The 26,193-nt window shown below is 43.0% G+C and overlaps 1 protein-coding gene across 1 annotated transcript in view; it reads right to left on the bottom strand.

Annotated features, from left to right (window-relative positions):
- The window catches only part of GAP43 (growth associated protein 43), a 58,887-nt gene extending 37,353 nt beyond the window's left edge, over positions 1-21,534 (bottom strand). The window contains exon 1 of the mRNA XM_050331878.1: positions 21,229-21,534. Coding sequence (XP_050187835.1) covers positions 21,229-21,258 — 30 coding nt within the window. The 5' untranslated portion in view covers positions 21,259-21,534. The remainder of the gene's footprint in view (positions 1-21,228) is intronic.
- Positions 21,535-26,193: the final 4,659 nt, after the last annotated feature.

Raw genomic sequence — 26,193 nt, 5'->3', positions numbered from 1 at the left:
AGTGGTACCATTGGTGCTGATGTTTGCTCCACAGACCTTCTACAAGGTGGTTGATAGACTGTAATGACAGCACGTGTATGAATTCCCCACAAGCAGTGGGTAAGATGTGGATGTTAACAAACCGCTGTACTGAGATCTTATTGGAAGTCCAAATGCAATGTCAGATAATGAGAATGGAGCGCAATTTAATTGATTTCAATGACATTTTAATAGGGATGGATTTTACAAAACCTCTGTGGTCCGATGCTCCATACAAGTTGCAAGGGGATACGATGTTAAGTTCCAGAACAACTACGAACCTAATTGAATTCGTATTTATAGTGTTGCAGGAGCCTCAAATGCATGCTGTGTAGCTAAGCAAAACATTGTGAAATACTTAAGCTGTTTTCTTATTTATTTCCCCTATCAGTGCAGGATGAGAACATACTCAAATATAGGTTACACGTCTGCCGGAACCTGAAAGGTCTTCGGAGGTGACCTGTATGACACAGCTTCTTTTACCCAAGAACCTGGGCTTGAGCACCTGAGAGCATGCCCAGTTTCTGTAACCTCAGTGCTTTCCACGGTCTGTAAAGCTGATGAATCAGGCCTGTGATTGCAGCTGTCACTCCTGAGTGGCCCAGTGCCGAAGACACGATGCTGTGCCATACCCCTGTCCTATCCTTCAGGTAGTGTTGTCACCAGAGTATAGGCATGATTTTGATTGGAAAGATCCTTTGGGGCCACAGGCAGCTGAACACAGACCCAGTAGCCCCAGGGCTTAATCACTTCTAGAGACTGGCACAGAGCTGTGGGAAAGCACATGTGGCTTTGAGCCATTTTGTTTCCTACTTTGCTCCTTTACTGCATTCAACCCTACAGAAAAAGAGGGAGGGGAGAGGCAATCCTGCAGAGCAGGCTGCAAAAGATCCTTTGTGGACCCTCTTAAGTTAGTTCTATAAAGACCCCCAGCCAAAGGGAACATGTTGAATAGCTGTGCTAGGGTAAAACTGCCACAAGTGTTTGGATCTGCCATTTGAAAGGGCTAGTATATCACAGCCACATTTAAATAGTCACCCAGATCTTCTCCTCATCTTCCTGCTGCAGGACAGCTGTTTTTTCTTTCCATTTTTTCACTCCTTGGGATTTCCATCTTAAAGTTGTCATTAAAAAAAGGTTTCAAGAAGCTTTAAACATCTTGATCCTAAAGTTTTCTGTCTTTTTTCCATTTCTTAATCAGGAAGCATGTCAGTATCCTCAAAGCACTGCACACTGTGATGTGTTTTCCCCAGGCACACAGTTTAGATGACTCTGTATCTGGTGCATCTGCAGCAGATCTGTACTGTACATCCAGGCACCCCTGGAGAGGTACCTATGGCAGAGAAGTCAAAGGAAAAAGGACCCCCTGATAAGGACAAGGCTGGGCGGGCAAGGTGTGCAGAGCTCCTTCCACTTTTTTTCTGATCTGCAGCAGGTGTGATATGGAAATAGAGTTTTCATCTTGAGAAGGACTTACGAGTTTCTGGAAGAGGAACCTTCTTCCCTCAGGTTCCTATGCAAAGCCAGACAGAAAGCACTGGGAAGTTTGCACAGCCTATCTAACACCAGAAAATGGGCAGTTTTTTCTCTTCTCTTAGTAAGAGGAATTCACACTGTGCAGCTTTGTCACACACTAAAGAGGAAATAACTAGAAGTCTCCAGCATCCTCTAGGCCCTCCCTGTACAGTGCAGCAGGGCTGCTTTTGTTCATCTTTAACCCCCACTGCAAGAGCATTTTTTACCAGTCTTTGGACATTTCCCCCAAAGATAATTCTCTGGGTTTCTCTGGCAGTTTATTCCTTTGGTGAACCAAAGAATTCCTCCCAGAGTTTTGGCCAGCCCCCTGAATCTTGTCTGTGCCAAGATCAGCTTGTTTCTGCTTTCTTAGTAACACTCCTTCATATATCAATAGCTCTCACCTGTCATACCATCCCTCTTTGTCAGATCACTTTTCCTAGTCCTCTTAAGCCCTACTCAGAGATCTTACTTTGGTTACTGAATTTACATTTGTTCTACTGAGAAATTACTAAAATGTCTCTCCAGCTTTAATGAATAATGTAATGAAATGCTATACTTACTAAAATAGTAATTAGCAATACAGCTAAAAATAAATCGATGTGTGGATCAGACTCCCAAAGGCAGTAGAAAAAGCTGCAGCCATGAAAATAGGTGGAGCTGCAAATAGCTAAGCACTCAGGGAAAAAGAAAAAAAAAAGAGGAAAAAAAAAAAAGCTTAGGGAAACTTATGAATGGCCAAGTGTCCTATAGATAGTTAGCAATCCACACAGATTTTTAAACACTGCCCTGAGTGTGACTGCTCCATTTCCTACAGCCTATCCCAAATGCTGTTCAGCATTAGGAGTTTCCTAGGGAAACCAAGAAGTTGCAACAGCTAGGACAGGTAAGATGAAGTGGAAGAATGTCAAAAACTCTCCAGAGATTCTCCAAGAGTTTCCATCAGGGCTCCTATTGTCCTAATGGTGAACTCCCAGATGAAGGAAGATGCCGGCTGTTAGAAGAACCAAATGCATAAGGATTTATAATGTTGACAACCATTAGTATTTCTACATCCTTGGGAGAGATCTCCCTTGTGGTGCGGGAGAGAAAGCAACACACTCTGTGTTGAACACAGGAAAGGGCACAGGGAGCACATAGGTTTATGGAGGAAAAACAATTCAGATGCTACAGGAGCCAGCTTGCTTTCCCCTATCACCACCAAAAATATAGTGCCATTTTTTGGTAGAAAGGCATAATTCCTGCTTCTTCAGGAAGCCTCAGGACAAAGCTGGCTCTTACCAGTCCAATTTATTAACCCAGTAACATTAAAAATACTAAGTCCTTCATAAAACACATCACTTGAGTCAAGCAAATTGTAGGTTTGCCCAAATGACACAAAGATTATGGTATGCAAAATGTCTACCACATTATCATGTGGCCACATTATGTAATTAATTCCATTCTACTTTTCAGATGAACTGGTCCCTCAGTCATGAAAACAGACGCCAATCATGCAAAGTCCATCATAGTGAATTATTATCTATCTAAAATTTTCCCAGGACTGTGAGGATTTATTTCTTTTTATTTTTTTACTAATTCTTTCTTTTGCCTCCTTCTCAGTCAGAGAGAGGAAATCATATTGTACAACTGTCACAAACTGCATGTCACAAACATTCACACACACACATATATATATAAACATAGTGGAGTTAGTCAGTGATTTGCAAGAAATTCACTGCCTGAAGTGAGTTTGCATAATGAATTCACTAAACCCTACTGAAATTAAATCAGAAATGAACCCTAGATAGAATATTTTCAAACAGATTAAATTCAACAAGCCTCATTTCTTCCCTTCCAGGAAGAATGAGTTAAAAATGTACAAATGCTTTCTGTACTCCCTCAAAGAGGACACTAAGGTCTTGGGCTCTGCATGATCCGTAGTGTAATCGGGGAATACTCATGCAGAATTGCACCTATTGAGGCTTTCAGGTAACTAAAATTCTGATCTCAGTGCAAAGCAGAGAAAAAAAGTTTCCGCACGTATTTTGCTTTGGTTGCAGAAGCAATTATTTTGAAGCCTGAAGAAAATACAACACATTCCCCCAAGATGCTTGCTTTACAGATTGTACTCTCACAGAACTTTACTATGAATTATTAACGTTTTAATATACATTCCTATGCTTTAGCTCTAGTGGTTCCATATAAAGTTGATTGAAAGAAGAATTAAAGGGCCAGGTTTTAAGTAATGAATGGTGTGATCTTGACAAATGCCTACTTGCCTTAATCCTATTGAAACCAGTGGGAATTAGGCACCAAGGCTCTCTCAAAATCCTTCTAGGCTACTGCCTATATAAATCTTACTTGTTAGGACAGTTCTGCAAATTTCCTAATACCACCCTGCCACTGTTTGGAACAAGGCTCGTAAATATCTGCTGCACGATTGCAAAGTAAAACAAAGTAGCTTATAGAAGACTTAAAGCCTTAGTAGGAAATCTGGATATTTGAAGCTTAGGAAACTCAGGGGTATAAAGAGATTACACTAAAATCTTGGTCCCAGTTTTTGCAGTTGGAAGTTGGAAAGTTAAAATGAAGGAGGAAGAGACTTGGCAAAAGAGAACAGAGGATCTCAGGGTTAGGGCAGCCGACAGATGGCTGCCCTACAGCACTGCCCCACCTTTGCTGCTGAATTCCTCTGTTATTCTGCCCATACTTTTCATGGGTTGATTCCTAGTGACGAGTTCTGCATCTCTGAGTATCTGACTTCAGACACCTGGAGTCTGATTTGGATCAGTGTTGAGCACTCAGAGCTGTAGCTGACAGCAATAGGAGATGTTTTCAGATCTGTGCAATTGGAAAAAAAAAAAAAACCAAAACACAAAAACCTACTAATAAAAATCAGGTCCTCTGTTTCTGAAATTCAGGACATAAAACTAGGGATCTCTACTGACCAAACTCTTTGTGCCTCAGCTGTCCATCTGCAAAAACAGAGTGAAAATACTCAGCTGTGTCGTATGTGTGTTGCAAAGATTTACTAAGTAATGTTAGGGATGTGCTCAGAATCACAAGACAGCCCAGAAGCAAATTAGTATTTCTGATTTCAGAGCAGAGTTTCAATATTATTAAGTAAAGCTGTGGGGTCACACGCTGACTTATTATGAGAAAACAAAATATTGAATAACTGCTCACTAAGTGAGCACTGCCTGTTCTGTGACCTGAATGTGAGTAGGAATCCCTGAAAAGAAAAATAAGATGTATTACTGTTATTAGAAGTGTACTGGAATGCATTCACAGGAGGAGAGCATACTGAGGTTGCATGGGCAACTGCATTCCCAGTGTTGGCTTATTCTCTTTATACTTGATTTAGCGTCCTTAATAACTTTCTTCTAACAGAGCTTCTCCATAGTCTTTATCACACATTTATAAGCTTATGTTGCAGCTGAAGCCTAAATCTATTTTCACTCTTAGTAATATGGGATAATTCAACTTTTACCAGATTTCACTTTCTAAAATGTAATGAACTAAATCATAGGAGCTCAAAGCTGTTGGCTTCATGTGCATCTTACAAAAAAAAAAAAAAAAAAAAAAACAAATTAAACAACTTCCAGTGTCCAGGAGGTGTCAAACACCCTACTCAGTACCTTAGGTGAGATGAGGGATTTTTCAACAAACAACACCCCGGCAGAAAACAGCAACGCCGGGGTGCCAACATCCAGTGTGGGGTGGGATGAGACCAGGTGTCTGGCTGAGTCTCAGAGCTTGGAGGAAGCTGTTGGCCTCAGAAGCCCCTGAGAGCTTCCTCCCACAGGGAGATACTGACAAAAAAGAAGTCCTAATATTAGCAGTGTGCTGTAAGTAATACAGTGTATCTCCATAGCCTCAAGCTGCACCAGAGGAGGTTTAGGTTTGACATGGGGAGGTATTTCTTCACAGAAGGGGTTGTCATGCATTGGAATGGGCTGTCCAGAGAGGTGGTGGAGTCACCATCCATGGAGGTGTTCAAGAATGGACATGGCACTTAGTGCTGTGGTTTAGTTGACAAGGTGGTGATCAGTCAAAGGTTGGTCTTGATGATCTTGGAGGTCTTTTGCAATGTAAATGATTCTGTGATTCCATTGTGAGAGTCATACTTCAATCACTCAGTATCTGCCTCTGGCTTAAAAGCTACGAGTTGGCTATCCTTGATTTAGGGGAGGCAGGATTATCAGCGGAAAATGAAACCTTTTTCTTAGTAAAAAATAAATTAATAGAAAATAAATCTTATCTGGCAATTTAATGAGTGCTCAAGTGCTGCATCAGGGAATAGCCCCCTAAAGATTTAATCATTTTATATGTACAAAAAGCTACTGAACAGAGAATTACTGTACTCAAAAGATCAGTTATACCGTTGCCTAGTTTTCAGCAACTTTGTGGCTACCCTGGAACATCAGAGCTGGAATAGCAGGGGTGCTGCAGGGCAGAGGCACAGGGTGTTGATAAAAGTGGAGCAAAGTAATGGCAGTAATCCTGTTCAGCTCTTTCCTGTGCTCTGTATAACTGAGCACTATTTCACTGCCACTGGCAGCAAACTGACCTCCTGTTTAAAACACAGTACTTGAAACTTGTGTTTTTGAAAAAGTATGTCTATCTCCAATTCTGATTAGCTTCTCCAGGCGTTTCTGTGCTGCTCAGTTTTTGGAAATGGATTTCCAAACAGCAGAATCGCTCTCTATGGTACCTCTCGGAGGTACTCAGCATAATCTGTTGTCTGCTGCACCAGACAGCAGGAAGTGCTTAGAGGCAAGTACCCAAGAGAGAAGTTGAAAAATTACAGGTTGGGGATATCAGCACCAATCATACCATACTGTGTGAAGCTGAGAGGCAATGAATCATGTGTGAAAGATGGAACTGAATGGATGTAAGGAGACAGCCCAACAAGGAGCACATTTTGCCTCTGCAGGGATAGGTTAGAACCATGGAAGAGAAAGAAGTAAGCAAGCCCTGCCAGCGTGGCCACTCACTGCCCTTCATGAGATGGGAAGGCTGACCATAGCCTGGGAAGGTCCCTTGAGTTCTGGAGGAGATGCTTACAAGTTGAAGCATTATCTGCTGTGGTCATTGTTTCTCTTTCTATAGGGAGAAGAAGCCAGTGAAGCCACATGATCACAGATACTTCCAACAAAACTATCTCCTGACCTAGTCCAGTCCCTTTTCTGCCTCCTTGCTCATGTCTATGCTGTGGCACTGCATACTTCTTCTGTGGCCAAGCCAGAAGCTTAGGGTGGCTGCAGGGTTAGGCTGAAACCCCATCTGATTTACCCGTGGTAGGGACTATAAAATCTCCACCATCTCACAAATGCTAACACAAGACCTACATTTCCACTGCTTCTTGGCAAACATGCATCAAGTTTGGCCCACAGAGACAACCACACATTCACTTGGCAATAAGTTCTCTTTCTTCCCTACACTGACAGCCTCTCGACTTCCATTCTTAACTGGCAGAGAGATAGTGTCCTTCCTCCACACTTGCCAACATGACCTCCTCTTTTGGCCACCTATACCACCTTCATGATATATGTCTTTGGATCACTCTTTCTTGACTATCAATTCTGATTCAGTCCAGGCAGCCAGAAGTTTAACTCCAGAGGAGCAAGAGTAAGGTCTCTTAAGCTGCCACAGAGGGCAATCCCAGCAGAAGGTCCTCAAAATAGGAGGCAGAATATGCTTATGAGGCATGGGTTTCAAACCATAACCAGTGACTAGACTTGGTGTGTTTACAGTTTCATGCCATCCTGGCACATCTCAGGACAACAGACATAGGCACAACTCTTCTTCCACACTTACAGAGGGCCAGAGAATTGCTTTTTATTTTTTCCCCAAGACATATGAATTTCTGTACTGGGATTTCTGTATTTCCATTTCAATCTCTGCTAAGAAAAACCCTCCCTTGAGCAAGTCAGGCTGTTTTGTGCACCCCTGGGAGAGGTAAACTTTCTTCTGGAGGTAATTCATGGACACAGAGGCTTAGGAGGCAACACATCATTTCATCAGCAGCCAGCATATGTAGCCATGGTGGGAAAAATTCCTGATCTGTGCCGCACCAGAAAATTGTGTTCCATCTAATACACCAGAGATCTGAGAGAGGAAATATAGATATTCATGGCCTCCACAAAAGCAACAGCATATTCAGACTATGGAGAAACCCCAGGCAGGCTCTCATCAATAAAAGTGTATGACAGTGTACCACCAAGGTTCAGCCCAGTTTGAAGGCCCTGATCTATTCCTTAAGCACATCCTGGTGTGCAGCTCATGATCCAGACAGATCTGCTGCAAGATCCTCCAGGGCAGTAACCAAGAATCTGAACTTCATGAGAACAGCATTTTTATGTTATTTCTAGATTAATTCATGCAAGGCATATGAATACTAGCTTAAAAGGTATTGGTTTTATTTAGAGAAAACAGGCAGAATGACTCCAGCAGATTATTCCACTTTCTTCTGTGTCTCAGTTTCCTCACATTCAAATTAAGTAATAACAAGAATATTCCAAGCTTGATTTGTTAAGGATTTCAGCTGACATCTTCCTACACCAGTGAAAAGTGTAGTACTAGTTTCAATGATAACACATTTGGTCCATTTTTTCCCAATTATTTTGCAACGCATCATTCACAGGCACAAGTAAAAAGTAATGTGACTCATATATTACATAAAAAGACTGTCTTACAAGCATCTTTCTGGGCATATGTTAAAGGTGGAAGCAGAAAATGTAAAATGGAGACTGAAACATCACTTTGACTTCCTCGAGCATATGCCTTTTAATAGTTTTTACCCTATCTTTTTTTTTCTTGAAAGTCTCCCCCAACCCAGCTACTACAAAGGACAGACAGAGCTCACTAAGTGGGTAACGATTCAGTATTTTCCTGTTATCCTAATTTCAAGCATGGCAAAGAGCCTTATTTGCCACACATCCTTCAAACCCATCACTGAATGCAGAATACTGATTTCCTCATGGCCTTTTTCAGTGGTGCTATTTTGCTGTAATATCTCAGTGCTTCACGAGCCTTAATGGATGTTCTCCCAGGGAGATAGGCGGGTTTGTTATCTCTATTTTACAGACACTAAAATCAGACACAAAGAGGCTAAGGTCAAATTGGCCAGAGCACCCACTAATTTTGGGTGCCTAATTTGTGATGCCTTGGGTTAGTATTTCGCCAGGTCTGTGCGTGCTGACAACAGACCTCCATACAATACTGGCTCTGCACTTCTGCAAGTCAGACCCCAGGTGGCTCAAACTGAGAACTCAGAAAATGAGAACGCACCAATTAGTGGCCACCCATGGAAAACCTCATTTATATGGCCTTTTCATATCACATAGGAACTTGTGACAAAAGGCAGGAAAAAGCCCAATTCTTCAGGGCAGTATTTAATTACCAAAATATGAGACCATTCTTCTGTTTTTGAACAGCCCCCTGACCAATTCAATAAGTAACCTTCATCCCTGGCAGTAAATGAAACAGAAGACCTATAGGAAACAGCTTCGTTTATGGCAAAACCTCATTCAGTCCCTAAGTATATTCCATTCTGTGAACTGAATGAGACAGGGATCCTACTAAAAAAAAAAAAAAAAACCACAAAAAACCAAAACCAAAACAAACAAACAAACAAAAAACCACACAAAAACACACAAAAAAACCAAAAAAAAACACAAACAAAAAACCAACCAACCAAACAAAAAACACACACCAAAACCAAACGGTATTTGATCTCATAATTAAGAACTGCATTTTTATGTCTATTCATGCGAGAAGAGAAATTAAAGATGGACAGGTAACCCTTTTAATTAATTCTCTCTATTCTAAGTGTTTGACTTTGAAAACTAAATGTATGCTTAACAAAGGTGTTTAATCTCTTTATTTTAAAAACGTAGAGTAAAAAGGAAGGAAATAGGAAATTTCATCATTTGAAATCATAGCACTCTCCTTTTTTGTGTTATAAAGGCACAACTGTTGCCTAGTAAATGGTTGCAAAACCCTTTGTGCTTTCAAAGCTTTATTCCTCTAATCGCAACAGATGCAGACAAATAAATTAAAAAACAACAGTGTCTATTTGAAGAAGACCCCTACCAAGAAAATTCTCTTCCAAACAGGAAAAGCTCAGCAAAATTTGATGTAGTTGAAAAGACTGCCTTTGACTTCTACAATTTATCTCAACTCCCAGAAGTTGGGTAATCCTGACTGTAGGCAGGGTGTCTTGTTCCCCCTCTTGTGTTTCAAAAAGGCTTGGGAATAACCAAAGGATATCTTCCTGAGTGTTATGTGGACTCAGCACGTGATAATGGAAGATACCACAGATCAGCTTTAGTTCTTCTATATTCTCATGCGGCAATAGCTATTCTGCGGCATGGGCATACAGCCGGTGAAGGTGAATATTATATCTCAGTATGTTTTGTTCTGTATTCCCAGCAACTGCTAGGACACATCATAATGGCAGCAGAGGGGATTAAGCACTGAAGGTGACTGCTAGTAGGAATACAGCACTCCGGTTGGGAATTTCTGAGTGACTGCCATACAAATGCTTTAAGACAATTCATGTCAGGCAAGTAGAAGAAGCCACCAACTGATAAATCCCTTGTAATAATTCTCTCATGAAGATGATGAAAAGGGAGCCTCAGTGTGGATTTCCAGCAGATGTCTGCGTTCAGTAGATGGACATTGAAGCTAAGTCTAGGAAGAAGGTGACATGTCTTGCAGAAACCATTGTCTTTACAAGAAGCATAGACTAAACTAGAAAATATGGGTAAAACTAGGCAACTCAGTACCATAATACACCAAGTAAATGCATTTTGAACCTCCCTAAAACAAATGCTGAAGACAGAGTGGCATCTAAACTGTCTGGGTTTAGGCATCTTGCTCCAATTATCGAAGGCATATCTTCTAGTTTGGGTTCCAAGTCCTGAATCCCTACCCTGAAAGAGACAACTATAGTTCCTCTCTGACAAAATGCAATAGACAGGTATTTATTCAGTATCTTAGTGAACAGGTGAGCTCCCCTAAATTAAGGGAGATGTTGATTCAAATCTCAAGTCTTACCTTCCTTCTACAAAAGACTGTTTAGAGCAAGCTACTCCCAGCTATTCCTGCTTAAGCTCTTAGGCTTTTTTCATGGAAGAATTAAATAAGCACAAGGCCAGAGACACAGCACACAGAAGTAAACATTGCTTTTAGCATACTGGTTAAGCACTCTTCTGCAAGAAGACAGGTTGGGTCCAGTTTCTGCTTCAGTGACTATTTAATACTAATCATATGAAATAGTGTTGAAAGAGCACAAGGGACCATTTAGTCCATCCTTTGGTCCAGAGGTGCCTCCTACAGCCTTTCAGTCATTGGAGCTGCCATAGTTTTCTCCATATATTCCAGTGCATCACAGTCCTTTTGGATTCTTCCTAAAGTCTAGCCTGAGTCACTTTGACATACCATTAAATACCACTGCTACTAGTTTTACCCATAATGAAGAGCAAGAGCAGATTATTCCTATTTTCTTGCACTTTCCAGACTAGCATCTGAACCTCTCTCAGCCTTATTCCTTTTAGGTTAAACAGCCTAATTATTTCAGTCTTTCCTCACAAAGTGTCTTTCCCTTGACCTCAAGCAATTCTCACTACCCCAGTCTGCACAGTCTCTCACTGGACCACATTTTCTTAGAATGCAGTAAGAGACTAAAGCAGGACATTTCAGCTGAGTCTTAAATGTGCACATCAAAGCTGAAGGCTATATTAGATGGGTCTTACAGTCTATACTCCCATTTGCATAACCTGGTAAGATGGTGTTTCCCTTCCTGGCAATAGAATGATGTTCTAGATTACCACTGAACTTTTGGTCCTCTAGAGACCCTGTCTCCCCTCCTGAAGGACAGCCTAGCTGACTTGTGGTATCCCACAGACAGCTGGCTGCAATTTAATAATCATTCCCATGGGGAGCACTTTACATTCGCTCTGATGCTGTTCAAGGCCAGGTCTCTGGTTTAGCAAGCCTGTCTTAAATTACAGCAATTTCCACCAGCCCATACCTGCCTTATGCCATCTGCAGATTTTATAAAATACTTCCTCTAGACAGTCATCAAGGATAAAATTATAATATAAAGTACAATGTATTTAATGAAAATGTGAAGCACTAACAGGCCACAGCTCAAGCTTGTGGCAACCTGCTCAATAGAGTCTTCCGTTTCAACAGGAAATCAGTCAGAATTGCTCATTGAGTAGGATTACCTACACTAGTTCTGCATCCCTGCTGTAATATTTTCCTTTGGAACATGTTTCTTTTCTTCATTTATGATAAAAGCCTGTGAGATAATGTCAAAATCCTTACAAATGACAAGGTATGACAACTACTTCCTCTATCCACAAGGCTTGTTATAGAAGAAAGCTAAATTAGTTTGACATGATCTATTCTTGACAGATCTGTGCTGGCTCCTAATAATCTCCTTTATTTGATTATTTCCACCATTTTTTCTCCAGGAATGAACTCAAATTGCTTATCTTCTGCTCATTTTCAGCCTTCTGACACTTCATCCAGCCCTCATGTGTCTTCAAAGCACTCAAAGCTCATGGTTCAGAGATCGCTTCCATCAGCTTTGTAAATAAGCTAGGATGATTTGAAAGAACCATCTTACATCAGTACATCCTGACTTGTTCTGCCCTTTTCATAGATCCTCATCTCCCTCCTTTGTGGCTCCAATAACTGTTATAGCCATCAACTTGGCAGCTGATCATGTTACTGGAGATATGCAAAATGGGCATAAAATGCTTTGGCCTTATTGACAATACATGATGTAAAGCTTCAACCAAAGCTTGTCCCTTGTGTCCATGAGCATTATAAACACAAAGGTAGAGAGTCAGGATGATATTCTTTCACTCTCCTGCTCTGGCTCAATTAATATTTTATTAGTCTGTGTATTGAGCTGATTATGGTTTATAAAATTAAGGACCATCTAGGCATGCCAGTAAGCAGCCTTTTAATGTTTTGGGGACTTTACATTTTAAGTGGTGCCTAAAGGCGCATCCACAGTCCAAACTGAAGGAAGCTCTAAAGTCCTACAGCTTATGATGGGCACCTCTAAGAAGGTAGTTCAACTTACAACAATTGCTTATTTCTCAGTTCAGAACAATGGTAAAACACTGTGATATATTTCCGACTCCTCTGACAGCCACACACTGATTAAAAAGTAATGAAATTCTACAAGATGAGACTTTGTCTCGTGGCATCTCTTCCTGAATTGGGGAATCATACCACTCAAAGGAAAAAAACAAAGAACATAAGGATGGAAGATTTACTAAAAGTTGCTATGAGCCACTAGGGATCATTTTTCACAAATTTGTCAATTCTTTTGTGTTCTACAGAGTCTTGTACAGTGGTATCCTAGTGGATGGTTCTTTTTGCTGCCTATCTAGCTTTACCAAATAAGAGGGACCTTCAGGTACTGTATTCATATACTTTGCTAACTATACTCTGGAAGTTATACAACTTCAGTTTGCTTCATGGAGATTTCAATCAGCTTCAGTTCTTCAGTTATTTTGGGGGGAGATTTTTTTTCCTTGCTCAATTTGTCATTTCCTTAGGATTTAATCTCTTCTAGCTGATATTCTGACTAGAATTTGGGATACAAGGGAAAGGCCATTTGCCAATGCTGTGCTTTAGGTTGCATCCATATCATGCTTCTGACTGCAATTTTAACAGTCAACATTAAACATCAATTTTCTGTTGCGGTTGTCAGTCCTCAAAACTCTATGTAGGGCTTGAAATCCTTCTATGTCTTCCACTGGAAACACAAAGAGCAGGAAGGATTAAAACAACTGTTTTTCATCTTTGGTCAGGCAAAGTCTCCATTCTGACAGAATCATCTCAGCCTGTGCAAACCAGGTTGTTGCAAGCTGCCAGTCTGACTACTCCAACATAACAAGCTCAGAATTAAAGTCTTGACCCTAAGAAAGGTGCCCCCAGTTCTAAGGAACACAGTGAAGTCTCCCTGCTGAGGATAAACTTTTGGTCCAGCTTCTAAAAGCCCCTTTGCCTCAGTTCCCCATCTTTCCAGTACTGCCTCCTAGCTGCATTACGCTTCTCAGGCACACCAGGCAGGTGATGCCCTCCTTGCATTTGCTCAGCAGGTGATTTCCAGTAGTGGATTTCACTCTTCCATGAAGCTAAAAGGCTGCAGATTTTACTGTCAGCAAATCAGCAGCTGACACTTGTTTCTTTATGTCTACCCTTCCAAACCTAGTTGATTTTTTGGTTAAATTATTTATAAATCCACCACTGAATGCCTTGCTCCTAAAGCTGTGGGCAAACAGAACACGGAATGATACAAGGAGAACAATGGTCAATTCAAAATCATTGTGGTTTATGTCCTGCTGATTTCAATTTGAATTAATATAAATGACTGGCATCAGGTGCAAAAGAGCAAAGCATAGTACCATGCTGCCCAACCTACACACCCTTGAGTACTTAACATTGAAGATTTATAAGGTCGTTGGATGCTATTAATAAAATAAATGGATTACACTCCATTCAATAGTCTGATGAACTGCATGAAAATTGATAATAGTCGTAACAATTGTAAGAGTAATCTAAACAGTAAATTATTCTGGACATCACCAATTATTAGAAATCATCCCAATTCATAAAAAAACCCTGAAGTTCCTGGGAGCACAGTATCACTCTTAGGAAATTATGAGAAAAATGGAATAAACCTAGCTTTAGATTAGCTTCTAGGTTAAGATCTAAACACACTGCACTGCACCCCTAAATTTCAGGAGTATTCAAACCAAGTGAGTGGTTCTTTTGGAGCTTTTCAGCTTACAAATTACCATCTCTTACAGAAAGGTTTATCCTCTAGAGAGAGTGCTTAAATATTGTGAGATGTCCTGGCTTTCTATAAATAGAAATATCCTGTGATTATGGCTGGAATTAATTCAAGAAACTTCAGATGTAAGATGAGTAATGAACGGGACTGACATTTATTGGTCATAATTTAAAACAATATAAGTACATCCTGACTTCCCTTTTGAGACATCAAAATCAACTGATCCTGGTGTGAGGAAGGCAGGTTCAGGACATCCTGTCTTGGGCCAACAAGACAGCTGGAGCACAGCCTGCCACCCCAACAGTGACATTAGTAGCCAAGAGACAAGGTCAGAAGAAGTATGAACCATCAAGAAAGCAGAATACAAGCAGTTTGTACTGCATGCACTGCTCCTATTGCAGCCATACCCCTCCCCAGCAGCTGGACAACCTTTTACCTATGCTAACAGCAAGGTGACAGGTGAAGATGCACCACTTTCTATGGGTGCTCATTTGTAGCAGCTGCCGCTGCTGCCCAAGTGGAGGAGAACTGGGAAATCTGCAAAAGCCACTGGAAGCACAAAGAATGAACCCAGTTTCCCTTCTGATGCCAGTGCCAGGAGGGATGAAGGGAATAAGACCCTGGTGGCAGTGGCTGATGCTGCCAGCAGGAGTCCCCAAGAAGCACAGTGTAATGGAGGGCTGGTACCCAGCTGGAGGAGAGCAGGAGCAGTAGGAGGACTGCATGGTCAAGGGAGCACAGGGAGAGGTAAGGAGCAGAACGGATGGGGAGAGGAGACAGAATGAATAATAGTGGAGACAGTAGAATCAATGTAACTCTAAACATATAAATTCCTTTTGTTATATGAAAAACAAGTCACTAGTTTTTTTACGTTAGTCCTCCACCCCATACACATATTGAAGGTTGGATCATTATGGTGGTGGGGGAGGAGCTAGCACACTGGTGAACAGCAGAGAGAGAACTAAGTTGTAGCCCTACTCTCAGGCTCTGGTCCATAGTCATAAAGCCTGGGTCTGGGAAAAAAAATCAATGGTTTGTGTTAAAGGAACTCAAGGGGCTAATAAACATCCTAGCACTGCAGGAGTGACTGAGGATGGATAAAGTAGTGCTTTGCCTGTCTAAAGCACCTCTCACCTGAGGGCTTCTGAATCCTTTCTTTTTTCTCACCCACTAATTATTTAGTTTCCGAATTAAAGAAGCATCTTGCAGAGATGGCCATTACAGTCAGAGAATCTATGCTTAGATCAAGCTAGAAAGCAGGTTAATAGCACTGCTAGGAAGAGAAACTAGCTCTCCCTAAACCAATTCCTAAATACTGGCCTGTGGTGCTCACAACCATGAAAAGCCATCGAGTTTTACACACACACTCAGCAGGTGACAGAGAGAGTCCTAAGGAAATATAAACACCTTCTCCACATGAGGCCATCAGAGCTCTGAGGTTACATGTCACCTCCTGGTGTGCTCAGGAGGATCTTGGAATTATAGATTAAATGAATGTGGACGGCTGCCAGACTTTGATTTTGGACTTTGGATGTTAAAGGTATTTCATCTGGATACCTGCTCTGGTACTCCCACAGCAAGATACCAACAAGGTATGTACCTTCTACCATGCCTTTTTGGATGACCAGCCTCTTCTTGTCAGCCTGACATTCCTCTGTGTAAGGTTGTTTCCTTATAGCTGAACACTAGGACTTCAGAACTTAGATGCAGACAGGTATAGATTGCTGCCAAATCTATCCCTGAGACTTGTCAGACTCACAGCAAACAGGGGAATCACATAGTGACTTCCAAAAAGCATCGAGACAGAGAGTTACCATCAAAAGATTTCTCATCCTCAAGTGTCTTTAGTCTGGTACTGTCATCAGAGCTACTGCTCAGTCTGAAATCCAAATAAAGCCCTCCCTGTGTAGGGAGGAAGCCTAAGGTAACAAAAGAGACACAAGTCATTTATGTACAGGAAGAGGGGACAACAGGACAGTTGTGCAGAAGAAAGGATGTGTGGCCCAGCAGTGCATGGACTGAGCAAACAGTAGCCAGTGATGCATCACGAGCTGCAACCATGCAGAGGTCTCAGGTTGTGGTGCTTTTTCCTACTATCTCATCCAAAAGTAGAAACAATCTTCAGGTTGTATCTGCTGTTTTACTTGTTAATACCCCAATCCCTCAGCATATACATGCCTGCTTAGTAAAGATCAGGCAGGACCCACTTATGCCCCATGTCCTCTGCCATGGACAGCACATGGAGCAGACAAAAGCCATTATGAGGAGCACATGCCTCACAGCATGAGGCCAGGGAGCCCAAGCAGGTATACACATCCTTGATTTGCATCATGCAAGACTATCAGTTTGCTCTCATCTTGCCATGGGCAATGGGCCCAGTTCACCTTCCCACTAGCGCAAGAAGGCCTTGCAACTTGGCAGCTGCCAGCAGTGGGGAATTCCTGTTCTCTAGGAAATGGGGAGAGGGAAATATAATGTCTGTGCAGGCTGGCTACTAGATCCTGGGATGGCACCACAGAATCCTTGACAGCTAGCCTGAAGTGAGGGTGGACATCAGGTGAAAACTCTTTGTACTTTCTCCTTCCAGTCACTCAAAGCAACATGGCTACAGGAGGAATCCCTCATATCACTCATCCCCAAGTGATGCCCACCCTCTCAGCATGGCATGGGCAGAGTCTGGATCTACAGCTCATTTTCATATCCTGAGGCAGGACTAGCTCCGAGACAATCCAGACAGGCTCAGCATTGGCCCAGGACAAGTCCTGAGACAATACATGCCAGTTCCTTGGGTTGCACATGTGTACCCAGCCTGGCACATCCAGACAGAAGACTCAGTTCAGCCCTCTCAGAAGGGACGCCTCTGCATCAGTGGGTACTGCCTGGTTTTGCTGGGACTTTCTTTTGGGAGCAAGTGGTGATAGACAATTCAGATCAACAGACAGGTTTCTTTCCCACTAAGCATTACCACTGTCCCTTTCCCCCTGGAAAATCTGCCTGCAATTAGTTCCCTAGGAAAGGGCTTGTCTGCGCCATTAAGAACAGTTACATTACACTATCTAGGAGAAATCAATGTCTCTAATAGTCAGCAAAGGCAGTGGAGGAGGACAGGGTGATGGGAGGGGTGTTTCTCTGGAGACACCCTTATTGGTAGAAATCCCAGAGGTATTGCCCCAGGAAGAGAAATAGCAGGGACCTGGAGTAATTAAACTTCCATGCAGCAATTGTTTACTGGAAGAAGCACAGAAACCACTCAGTGTCTCTCAGAAAGGCAGAAGCAGTGACTAGGCTCTCCCCAGGTGCAGACGAAGTGGCTCTGCCCTGAAATCAGTGGTCTGTGGTGGTTTACACCACACTGGCATGTGGAGGGAGGAGGGGCATGGATGGACACCTTTCCTTTAAAATACTCCTTTCCCTCTCTCCACATTGGTGTTTAACGATAAGACCACGCCTTGCAAGTTTTGAAGCATCTGTATTGTGTGGCATAATTACGTTATCCTAAATGAGAACTGAGACATTTTAACATCCTGAGGCAAGAAACCTTAACTCTGCATGCATCTTCCTCGCTCTCTTTTTCTCCATTTCCTCTTTCTCATACACCTCTGCAGTTCCTGGAATGATAAGACACCTCACCGCCTGGCTGTAATTGCTAGAACAGTTCCCTAATGCTTTTGCCTTCTCCAATTGCATTAAACTGCATTTTTAGAGGTACAGCCCTGTTTATTCATGCTGCTCGTGTGGAAGGGGAAAGAAATGCAGACTGCCTTTTTTCCCCTCTCCCTCCTTTGATTTGATGGGTGTGGCAGGTCTAAACCTTTGCAGCCACTGGCTCTCCAGCGCTGGGGTGAGGAGGAGAGGGACCGAATGGGAGGGAAGCCGTCGTATATGGCTGGTGATGAATGAGACTCATCTCACCCACAAGTGGGAAACCTGCTTGCGGGTTATTGTTTAATCACTCATGCAATCCAATACTGAGCACATACCCCCATAATGTCCATCTGTTCTAGTATGTGGTGCATGCAACACTTGCATTTGTAGCCACCTATCTCACTGCCCAGCTCTGCGTGTTACTGACTGCATCTCTTGCTGGCAGTAAAGGTTAAGTTCAGCTTTTCAGATATTGCTCTCGGTTGTGCTACCTTTCAGCTGAATATCTTGCGGGCTCAGATTCAGAGCTGCAGTCAACTGTAGGCAGAAATGACAACACTGAGCTATCTACATCTCTCATGGGTGGGCACAGTCAGTCAGATACTTCACTCTTCACACTGGCATCGCACCCACAAGAAAGAATATCTGCAAGGTATGAGTGTGTGAACATATTTGTCTCTGAGGGGTGGGAGGACAGACACACACAGGCACACCTAGACACAAATGTGAAGAGACTTCTTCCACGCCCTAGCCTGTAATTTCAACATTTTGCTCTTTAGCTGCCAGAAAGGCGGGACACCAGGGGCTTCCCCTGGAAAATAATTTGAGGAGAGCTGTCTTTATTTTTGGAAGGAAACTCCTGCATCTGCTGAAGAACCCTTCCATCTCTTTCTCTCAGTGAAAGGTCTGGGTGGGGACAGAGGAAGAGCACAAACTGAAAACCGAGGTCTTTTTCTTCTCCAAATTAAAGCTTCCTCTGGTGTATCATCAGCTTTCCTGGGCAAACTGCTACATTGCCAGTTTGGCAATTGTGGTGTGTATTCAGGTACAGGAGCAGCAGCTGGGCTCTGAGCCCAGGAATATCCACTGAATATGCACAGGCAGGCACATTCAGGTTGTATGGCTGCATAAGGATCCAGAAAGCATGTGCGAGTGCACGGCGTGCCCGTGTGTGTGTAGTACAGATGCAGGCGGTCGGAGAGTGGAGATGGAGCTGCACATGCACGCGCAGAGGGGTGTGTGCCATGCGGTGGTTTAATGTACGGAGTGGGAAGAGAGGACGGTGTGTGATCACGATACCTGCATGCCATGCATTTCTAAATGTGACTGAATACAAAATGACAGAGGCAAGCCCACACAGATATAAAGAACAGACATATCGGAACATAACTCAGGAGCTTTAATGCCCAACCTGTGATGGTATGGGCAAAATTATATTTTCTGACTCCAGAGCTACCGACTTTATTTTAAAATCTGCTGTGCACCCCTGCCCACTGCTCTGTCACTATGCCTCCCTGTCTGCCTTCCTTCTCCTCCTCTGCTCTTTTCATCCCATATTTGCCAGCAGAACGTGCTCTGCTGGCTGGCTGCAACGTGTTCCTCCCTCCCCCCCCCCACCAAGCCTTCATCACCTCCCTCCAGATTTTAGTGAGCATATCATTAATTGCAAAGCATTTGAAAAACCTGCATGAGGAAAAACACAGGGTGACGCAGGGTCTCTTTCTATCCCAATCACTTGCCCCTCCCCATTATTCTACAAATTTTCTCCTTCTCCATCTCCATTCAGAAACACAATTCAACCTGAATTTTCTTTCAGCACTGCTCTGTTCCACAGTAACTGTAGTTACTCACATCAGCATGTTAGGCTATTGCTTCAGAATACTGCAGTGCTACATTGTAAAAGATACAGAAATGTATGCATATTTAAGGAAAGTAACCAGTAGGGTTCTGTGCCTAAGACTGAGTTGAGTTTTGTGCTCAGAACAAGGACCAAAGCTCCTTGTCGCTACCTACAAACCTATAATCCATGGAAGTTTTGAAAATGCCTTACAAAGATATCTAGGGCCAGTTCCTGACTCAAAGTTCCAAATGCATAAATCCAGCATCCTCCCAAGGAAGTCCAAGAGGTTCAGCAAAAATACACTCTTAAAATAGATTCTTAATCAGGAGCAGGTTTGGGCTTTCACACGAAATAATAAGGGAAAGGATGAGGGGGAAATGATCTAAGTAGCTTCCCCCCCCCCCCCAATTTCATTATTATTTTGCATATAAAAATGTTGACACTGAAAACTAGCCACCACCCGAACCTTCTCATCATCCCAATTCCTTTATAGCAAAAGCCAGGCGGTACTGGTAAAGAAAAGGAACTGGTTTCCAACAGGTTCACACTGAGAGCTTCTGTTATCCCACCCGAGTTCGGAGCTAACAGAGGCGTGGTCCTCTGTCTCTTTACCAGCTGGTGCACAGTTGTCTAACTGGTTGTACTATGAAGGGTATTGCAAAGAGGGTGAGTCTTCCACTCCTCAGGCTAATGCTTTTGTTATTAATTAATTGGATTTTTCACCATAGCATAGGTTTAAAAAAAAAAAAAAAAAAAAAAAGCCACCACAAACTCCTTCAGGTTAATTCTTGCTCAGATTGTTGTAACACAAAAAAATGAATACACCTGTCCTCCGAGCCACCTCACAGCACAGGCACATAAAGCATCTCCCATTCATCAGAGCCAGGAGCAATAGAGAGCGTTCTGACCAGGGATCAAGGCTCGCTGGGCATCCGTTCTTTTTTGGCATAAGATGAAGAATTGCTTCCTTTATCTCCAAGGTAGAGCCAGTTCTCATCACGTTTCCTGCCAACCGCACCCCCACCCCCCAATCCACACCCTCAGAACCACAGACAGAAAATCCTAGGCAATATAACTGCCCTCTATTAAAAAATAATAAGAAGAATAGAGGGGAGATTCTGGTAGCTCCCCAAATGTGGATGTAGGCCACCCCCCTTCCCCACATCACCAGCCCCGGAAAGGCAAAACAGTCACGTTGCAGGGTGTGAAAAGAACCTTCAGTCGCAAGATGCTAAAGAATTGCAAAAGAGACGTCTGCTGAAAGCAGCTGAAATTTCCTCCCCCCTACCCCAGCCCCTACCCCAACCCCTCACACACTCAGGCAGACACGCACCCCACGGACACCCAGCAGCCTGAGAGATTTCTTAACAGAAGGAAATATAAAAATCTTCAGCTCTACCTGTTTTGTTCTTCTCATACAGCACAGCATGATCGTATTGTCCCCTTCCTTCCTTCTTCTTCCTTCCTTCTCCTCTCTCCTTTTCCTCTTCTCTCTCTTATCTCTCCCCCCACCCTCTCCGCTCCCTCCCTCCCTCCCTCCCTCTCTCTCTCCCTCTCTCTCTCGCTCACACACACATACACGCACACGAGCACACGCGCACACGCACACACCAGGGCACTTAGCAGCAACTGGAAGGTCCACAGCTACTGCTCATCACACATGCACACGCTGCCTCTCCCTGCCTCCCTCCCTACCCTTCCCAGAATTGTTCACCAGCTCTCCCTGACTCGTCACCTCCCCACCCCACCCCCACCCCGGCAGCCACCCCCACCCCCCAAGTCCCTTGCCAGCCTCATGAATAATTAAAATCTTCAATCTGGACCCAATTACCCAACGACTTTCCCACTGTACAGAGGCGACAGGGGAGAGGGGACACTGCGGGCTGCGGAGGGCTAGGGTGTGTCTGGGAGGCACCGGGCGAGGAGGGGGACCGGGCGGGTGGGGAGCCCCCAACCCTACTCCCACCGGAGCAACTGAAGCCCCCAGCCACTGCCAGGAGTGGGATTTATGCATGAAGGAAGTGTGGGGTGGGGTGGGGTGGGCACAGAGGGGAGAATAGGGAAGGGTGGGTATTGCCATGGCAGGCAGTACATGCCATGCACAGGTGACGTACCATAGGTGGGAGCTGCGAGCTAAATGGGAACTGGAAAATATGTTAAAATGGCTGTTAAAAATCCCTCTCCCCAGCACACTGGCAAACATATATGCACTTGCTGCCTTCTTCCCACATGCAGGCATAAACCCTGTGTGGGGATGTCCTGTAGCACCGAACAGGACAACTTTCCCCCTTGTTTCTTCAGTCCATCCCACCGACATTCCACAGGCAGAGAAAATTATACTCCTGCAATACTTTTTTTTTTTCTTCCTACTGAATAGCTTCCAAACCTATAGAAATCATCCCTTCCCCTTCTGTATAGATCTCAGTTAATTTCAGTGCCTAAGTAATTTCTACGTCTATTGATCTCTGACTGCAAATTGCCGTAAACTATTACGAGGAAGATGTGCGTGTTCACACACACAGCCACCCCCCCTGCACGTGTGGGAAGAGAAGGGTATGGGTTTGCATTCATAGAAGATCATGGCGATGCAGGAGCCTGAGTGAACATTAATGCGCACATGCACTCCCAGGCACACGTCTTGAAAGTTATAACACTGGGTTTTCTTGGAATACGCATAAGCTGGATAGATATATCTGTCATCGTAAAAAAATATTCCAGTTAAACCAAAGCATGACAATGTTGAGCATGTTAAAAATGTAAAAAGACTGATGGATTTTTAGGATTCCATCTATCAAAATTCAAATTTAGATTATTTCATTTACTGAGTCTGGGAGGCACAGTCAGATGCTGTTCTCTTTTTTAGCACTAATGTCACTACATCAACTTCTCTGTCACACCACAGAGTTACTTCTAATTTATTTTTATTGTAAAACTGCCGGCAAAAGAGAGAAAAAAATTGTCTTAGGTTATTATTAAGGTCTTTGCTCTTTCATTACATCTAAATACGGTATTAACACAAATATTCATGCACGTGTGCACTTTTATACAAATAAACACATATGTATATAGATATACTTTCTGGAATACCCCTCAGTACAGACTCCTACATAATCATATTCAGTTGCTATGATATCACTGCAGTTCCCGGTACACCATTTATTTTAAGAAAAGCAAACAGCATTTCAAAGAAAATCTGGCTAGCTACCTACATCTGTATGTAGTTCAAGGGAAGTGCCTTTTGGGGTCAAGAAGGTATCAGTGTTAGACCTGGTTTTACAGACTAGAAAAGGAAAATAATGATATGGTAATGACATGCAGAGAAGATACTTAACTGGGAAGAGTTGTAAGCACCAGCTGACAGAGAAGTAGACCAAAGGATTAAGTAACGAAAATCAGATTCGGTTTCAGAAAATACTTGCAGAGAAAAAGGAGGCAAACTATAAAACCATAAAAGAAGGTAGGTAAGATGCGGAGCAGTAGAAACCAGTGGACATCAAATTTGAGGAAGGTATCTCTGTAACGTATGTCACTGCTGGCAACACCATGCCAAGGCATCAAGGAGCAGGGCAGTGGTATTTTGAATTATGACTGTGGGAGTTCGGAGCCTCTGCCCTGGCCCCAGGAGTTGCTGGGGGCTCATCTGCAGGAAGAAGAGATAGTGTGACATGAGCTTGTGGGCACCTGCTAACCCACAGGGCTGCTCCCCATTCCCTTGGAAGATGTGACTCCTCTGGTCAACCACGCATCTGAGAGCATCTCCCTGGTCTTCCTTTTGGTGACAATGAAGAACTTTCAGGGTGTGATTCAGATCATCCTAAAGCAGGAGTCTAAACTAGGTCAGACAAATCACGCTTCAGAAGTGTTTTCAAAGCTTATTTTCTTCCCACTGACAAGGCCTTTTCAGGGAACTTCCCCGTGGTAGGGAACCCTGCCGAGGAAAGCCTTCCCAGCCCCCATCTTTCCCAGACACCCACCCAGAGGGGGAGCAGGCTGGCAGCAGAAGAGCAGAAGAGCTGTTCTTGTGCAGTAGGTGAGAATCAAGCCACCTTCCTGTGCTCAGTCAGGGCAGTTGCTCATCACCTTAAGTCAGTGCCAAAGGCAGAGCCACCTCTCTTCATGCCCAGCCCTATGAGCACTGTGTGCTCTAGCTTACTGCAAATCACTTTTGGCACATAATCAAGACCTTAATAGGTTCCCCATATACACAGACTTAGTGGTGAGTGGCCAGTCCACTGTAGAGTCACATCTGCATTTCCTCTGAATTAATCTTCTTATGCAGAAGAGCCGTAAGCCAAAACCCAAATTTTCAGGGCATGTGACTTCCTAACATCCCTGTCTTTCAAATCAGGACCCTTTAAGTATATTTAAAAGTTGGACTTTAAGTTTTTCATCAAATCATATGGTTCTGAAAATCGTATCCCAGCATCCCTTGCCCTGCCATTTTGGCTGTTTTCACTTCAACCTATAAGGTAAATTATCTTGTAATATGGAACAAAGAAAGGACAAGTCCATAGCAACGCAAAAGCCAAAGAGAATGAGAAGAAATTAAAGGCACAAACTCCATCCAGGGAATTAATGACCATCTGAAGCAAAAATCAAGGGATGAAGAGCTGGTGAATCTCCATTTCTTTGAGTCACCAAGTCAAGATGGGATGTTTTCATCCAAATCACACTTTTGTCTCTCCACTGCACTGCCATTCAGCACTCCTTCAGAGTTTCAGGATAACACTGCATCATGCAGTGTAGACATGCCCTGAAAGGCCCCTTTGACCTTGGCTTTTGAATCTACACAACTAAAAGCAAGAGCAGTTTCAAAGAATAACATGAATGGGAGACTAACTAGTGAAGGGGGCTGGAAGGAGAGGGGTGAACAATGGCCACAGATTTTAAAAGCTTCATCTGTGAGAACTGATTGAATGACAGCTAAGGAGGTGGAGAACTGTGATATTTTCAAAAGCTATATGCCTCATGGAGGAAATAATTTGGACTGATATGTAGCCCACTGTTTGGTGTAGGCTTCACGTTGCTTCACTGTGAAGCAGGGTATGTTTAGTATAAAGTAATTATTAAGACGACTCCTTTAATTCAAAGCCATGTCTTTGATTTAAAAGGGTCCAGATAATTTCAAAGTTACAAGACATATTAGTGGTTGTTACAACATAGAGTGGGTGGAGTGAGAGACATAAACCAGTGCTTTTTAAGCCTGTTCAGTTCTGCTGTGAGGTTATCCCAGCAGCTCAAGGTCCTTAGAAGTTGAAAGAAAAAGCATCTTCAGCCCAGCTGCTAATTTAGGTTCAGTAGCAACACCTGAGATGCACTTTTGGTTTGAAAAAACACAGAGTTTCAACCTGCTCCATGGACTGTCATGAGATTGATTCCCTGGTCAGACAAAGTTAAATAAGACCAAGAAGAAGAAGATAGTTTGCCTATAAGAGCTGTCCCAATGGTAAGCATGCTAAACTGAAGAGGCGTCTCTGAGAGAAGTACTGTGAAAGTCCCGTTACTAGGGATATTTAAAGCTTCAGTAAAAACAGCTCTGAAATGAGCGACTTGCTTTCATTGGGAGATAGACTGGGTTTTCTCTCTATTCATATGTTCCACATATAGTGGTAGCCTTGCCTTTTGTTAGCCAACTTTCATGCTGAAAAGGAAAAAAGCCAATTTTATAAAGATGTTTTGGTATCCTCATTTGAATAGGCATCCCTTAAAATCCCACTGTTGGACCACTTGCATTTTTAGTCTCCTCAGTAGCTTTGCAACTCTGGTCTCATTTGGCCTCACTTTCAGTCATCTATGTCTTAATGACACAAAACAGTGTAGTGCAACACTACAAATAAACTCCTTTTCTGAATGATTTAGGCATAGCCATGAATCTTCTTTGAGGAGTGCCCATTTTTTGGTATGAGGATCACTTATGTCAATTTACCTTGGATTTCAGTTAATCCTGAATTATTAATAACAGAAAAGGAGAGCCTAGTTTATTTTGACCTAAGACTGTCTGTATGCCACAGACTGAAATAAGAGGCTTTAAACGCACGATTTTCAAAAGCCACAATGCCACTTACTCTTGCAGCAAAGGCTTCAGGAAATTCCAGTTCAGGAATGCTCTAATTCATTCCATGTCTTTAATGACTGCTTGGTTGCTCATCCTGCACAATAGTGAGCACACGTGACATTAACACCTGTTGCCATCATGCTAGTCAAAGAGATATGCACAGGTGCTCTGTATTTATTCCCTGTGATTTCCATTTTTCTTCCTATGCCTGCACAGCTGGGCTAATAGCACTGAAGACACCTGACTTTTCAATAGCAAACATAATAAGAAATGGCCTCAATAATTTCCCTACTTTCACCATCCTTAGAC

This window comes from Myiozetetes cayanensis, unplaced genomic scaffold (genome assembly GCF_022539395.1).
Source record: "Myiozetetes cayanensis isolate MyiCay16 unplaced genomic scaffold, myiCay2020 scf5-8, whole genome shotgun sequence".
Taxonomy (NCBI): domain Eukaryota; kingdom Metazoa; phylum Chordata; class Aves; order Passeriformes; family Tyrannidae; genus Myiozetetes; species Myiozetetes cayanensis.
This window is presented reverse-complemented; position numbering and strand designations above follow the sequence as displayed.